A 4,463-nucleotide genomic window follows, 5' to 3' on the forward strand; every position below is an offset into this window, starting at 1 on the left:
GCAGAGCAGGGCCGGGCCTGTGGAGCGGCTCACAGGCAGCGGGGGTCTCCCGGGTCCTGGTGCCGTCCCGGGTGCACCCACCTTCCCACCCCTGCTCTGTCCCTCTGTCCCTCTCCCCCGCTGTCAGCCGCGGAGCGCCCGCCATGCCCCCTCCTCGCGCGGGCTTGTTTGTTGCCCCAGTCCCGTTCCTCGTAGTTGTAGTGGACGTTTTTTTTTGGTGCCACAGTGTTGAGTTGTGAAATTTGCGGGAAGCGTTTGCTTTAAGTGCTTTGTTGTCCGGATGGAAATCGTGGACATGTGTAAAACTATGGGCACACGTTTGTTGTTTTCTGAGTGAGAGTGGCTAAAGATGTGAAGGGTGAAGGTTGCCTTGCAGTAGCAGCTTTTGTATTGGTTCTGGGCAAGCTCTATCTAATTTTGATGAGATCGCTTGGTGTTTTCTTGCAGTCTTTCTTTAAAAAAAACGAAGTTGTGCATGCACAACTATGGAAACATAGCAGCTGTCATTCTCGTGTAGGTTGTTTACTATTTACAGGTGAGGAGATAAGTAACGCCCTTTGTCTTCCTTTTGTAGTGGGGGTTTTTTTGGTATAGAAGAGATGGGGTAATATTAGCTTTTTGATGGCTGAAGGTTATCTGTGATCCTCTGAGAAAAGAGGTGAGTGCTGTGTCTGTTTCTGGATTCAGAGATATCTTGCTGCTAGCATTTACCCCTTCATAGATGAGGCTGGAAGTGACCAGACAGAATCTACTGTGTCTCCTTGCTATGTGGCAGGACCAAATAGGCCTAAAACTGCTCCCAGCTACTGTTTGTCTAACCTCATATGTTAGAGATTAGCTAAGTAGATAGTGGAATCTGTTCTATTACTACCAGGAGCTTGCTGTAAGAGCAGGCTAACGCTTTTTTAAAACTTCCTGTCATGTTTTGCTTGTTTTTCCCCCAGACCAAGGTGTCTGATTACTCTAAATGTCTTTTCCGATTCCCTATTTTCAAAGAGAGTTTGTGTGGTTGCAGTAATGAATGCGATCATTTTCAAGTTCAAGAGGTCCTTGAATCAATAAACTTCCTGTTTCTCTCCAGGAGCCGGTGGTGCTGACAGATACGAATCTGGTTTATCCTGCTCTGAAATGGGACCTGGATTACCTCCAGGAAAATATTGGCAATGGGGACTTCTCAGTGTATAGTGCCAGCACACACAAGTTTTTATACTACGATGAGAAGAAGATGGCCAATTTTAAGAACTTCAAACCCAAGTCAAGCAGGGAAGAGATGAAGTTTGCTGAGTTTGTGGACAGACTCAAAGAAATACAACAAAAAGGGAGTGCTGAGAGGTAAGTGATATGTGGAGGTTTCTCCATTTCTGCAGGTCTAAGTAGGGGGTAGGTCTCTCTTCAGTGAGTGTGGGTGATTAAAACTTCTCTAACTTTCCATTTTTTTTATAGACTGCTTTTTCCTGCAGGGTTGCTACTTGACAGCAGCCTTGTTACCTGATAAAAAAGTCACACTGTTAATCACACAATTAATCAAACTGTTCACGTTGCACAGACTTTTTCTTCTCTGTCTGAGGTAGGGTTTGGATAGACAAAGCCTTAAGCTTCACTTTCTTTTGGCAGACTATGGTATTGGCAGAGGAGCTTAGTTATCTGATTAAAAGGTACAAGCTATAGCACCCAGCCTTTTTTTACAGAATACCAAGGTAGCTGGTGATAACCCTCTTTCAGAAAGGTGAGAAAAGGTTGCATATGTGCAGTGTATTTGTGGTGGTGATGGCCTGTACCACTAACAGAGCTGTAAGTTATTGAGAGGAGCTTCATGTTTATACAAAACATAACTATTAGCAACTGTACTTAAACCATCAGTAAATTTTATCAGGCACTGGTCTTCTAAAAGAGCTTACGGATGCTTAATTGTGTCTTAATTGGAAGCAACTCTTGTGTGTGTATCCACTTGTCATCTCCAACTTTCCCTTCTTTCTCAGCTTTGTATGTGTTTTTCCTGAGAGAGAAGGCAGTCCTTGAGCTTAAAAATGCATTTTTCTTCCAGCATTGCAGACAGTAGTCTGTAATACTGCGATTATTAATACAGATATTTGATTCCTCTAATCCTCTATGTCTAAATGTTAGTGTGGCTTTCAAGTAATTTGATACTGAAACATGCTAGGTTTCCCGAGACCTTTTTTGCAGTCATGCACTTCCAGTAGAAGAGGTAACTCTTATTGCAGATGAGTTAGAGTGGTGGCATTTATCTCGGGATTATTCATGAGTGTGTTTTATATTTGATGGTGGACAGTCTGTTTACAGTTTCCTCCTCCTGCACTGTGAGGGTGTTGCTCTTGCTCTGAATTCTTTTTCCCTTGTGATTGTTCAAGCCAAACCGAGTTCTGTTCCCTTCTGTACCAAGAAATCTTTCAGCAAAGTTTGTGGACTTTTTGAAACTGTTTCCTTCCACAGATGTTTAGGGCATATGATGGTAGAACAGAATTTCTAGGAGTTATGTCTCTGTTTTGAAATCTTTCTGAAGCGACACAGAGATGCGTCTCTATGTTCATGACAAAGCTTAATACTTGATTTCTGCTTGTCTCTGGGAAAATACAGGCTATATCTGCAGCAAACCCTGAATGACACAGTTGGAAGGAAGATTGTGGTGGATTTCCTTGGCTTCAACTGGAACTGGATTAACAAACAGCAAGGGAAACGTGGCTGGGGTCAACTGACTTCTAACTTGCTTCTTATTGGCATGGAAGGTAAGCGGTTTCCTCTGACTGGAGAAGGGGAGATGATTTGGTGAGCAGTTCTGCATTTCAGTTCCATAAGGTCTTTCAAATAAATTTTCCACTAGTTTCAAAGTGTTCCTTCAGAGCAGGCAGTTTAAAATGTTGTGTTGGGAGGAGACTGTCACAACTTAACTTGGGTTATAGAGAGGAAACAACCAGAGGAATAGCCTGTGATTCCCTAAGGATGTACTGTGAATGCCTGGATGTAATCTGCTCATGGAGAGGCTCTGTGTGATGCTGGTAGGACTATGTTTTCAGTAATTGCTAATCATATTCTGAGTTCTGTTTATTGTTTGAACTCTTCAGATGTTGTAGATTTAAAATGCTCAGAGTCTGCAGATTTAAAATGCAAAAGGGTTTGCAAGTTGAGCAAAGTTAGTCTCCTGGGTTTTTCTTAGTGTATCCAGTGTCTACCCAGGAGGAAGATTATTCTGTGAAGCATTTGTTTTGGTTGAGCTGGTACAGTGTGGGGAGGAATTCTCTTTCAATTAAGAGCTGAATTTCTTCTTGGAAGGTTAGAGGGCACTGGAGAACTTGAAAATGGATAAATCCTAAAAATATCTGGATAGAGTGAAATTCCAAATCCATGTGGAGACTGACTCATAGGCAGGTGCCTTAAAAGACAGAGGTACTACTGCGCTGTGAACAGGAGAGCATTCTAGTAGAAAGTAATCTCAGTAACTGGGCAAGGAAAACACATAGTTCTGTGAAGTGGGATGGCCTGTAATCAATGTGCCTGTCACATCAATTATAATTGTCCAATTATAATTACTTGGCAATTCATGGCCGTTAGTTCTGACAGCAGATGTTTTTTCCCCTTTGCAACAAGTCATACTCAACTTACAGTAGTTTGTCACTTGTTTCACTAGCTGAGATAAGAGAATTTCATATAAAGCACTGTACCAACACTTCCTTACAGGTCATACATAATATGATCACTAAAATCCTGTTATCAACAGGTTATGCGTAAAGACGAAGGAATTGTCTTCAGCCAGTGTGTGCTAGAGAAAAGAATGTCTTTACAGGAGCTTGTGATTATGGAGTTATCTTAATTCTCTTTAATGAAAACACATATAATAAGCAAGCTAAAAGAGTAATATCTGAATTGGCGAACAGCCTGAAAAACTTGGGTTTGTGGGGTACAAAATAACCCACTGTATTTAAATATTTGGTTAAATTTTAAGATCTAGTAGCAGCAGACAAGCTTCATAACTGTTAAACACACTGAGGAGGTGCTGTTGGGAGCCCCAGTGACAAAGATCTGCTTACTTGTTTTCTTGCAAAACTACTGGGACTTTTTTCAAAATCAGACTGTTAGACTCCTTTTCTCTAGACTAATTAATTTTTGAAGTCCATTCCACAACTTGTCATCTAAACAGTGTTTTAGGAAAAAAATGTCCCGTCAACATTTACCATCTGCTGTTCGTGGAAGCAAGCTGGAAATCCTAATTCTGTAGAGCATAAGTTGCTGAATATGGACTTAGGATGGAAATTAAGTGAGATAGCAACTGCTTAATAAAGGCTGACTGATACAGTGATCAGTTTGTAACATTTCTGCGTTCATTTTCCTTGTTTAGTTTTCTGAATGTGTGGGAGTGTATTTACTGTCTTTAGCAAGGAATATAACTTGCTTCAGTCTTTCATACCTGTATGGAGAGTGTCTTGATTATCGTCTTTTCTCTGTGTGTA

General features: G+C 41.3%; 1 protein-coding gene across 1 annotated transcript in view; it reads left to right on the plus strand.

The window, feature by feature from the left end:
• The first annotated feature begins 1,066 nt into the window (after positions 1–1,066).
• The window catches only part of HIF1AN (hypoxia inducible factor 1, alpha subunit inhibitor), a 6,697-nt gene continuing 3,300 nt past the window's right edge, over positions 1,067–4,463 (plus strand). Inside the window, exons 1-3 of the mRNA XM_010294959.1 lie at positions 1,067–1,332; positions 2,596–2,748; positions 3,979–4,006. Of these exons, the coding sequence (XP_010293261.1) occupies positions 1,226–1,332; positions 2,596–2,748; positions 3,979–4,006 (288 nt within the window). The 5' untranslated portion in view covers positions 1,067–1,225. The remainder of the gene's footprint in view (positions 1,333–2,595; positions 2,749–3,978; positions 4,007–4,463) is intronic.

The sequence above is a fragment of the Phaethon lepturus genome, unplaced genomic scaffold, assembly GCF_000687285.1.
Source record: "Phaethon lepturus isolate BGI_N335 unplaced genomic scaffold, ASM68728v1 scaffold52410, whole genome shotgun sequence".
NCBI lineage: Eukaryota > Metazoa > Chordata > Aves > Phaethontiformes > Phaethontidae > Phaethon > Phaethon lepturus.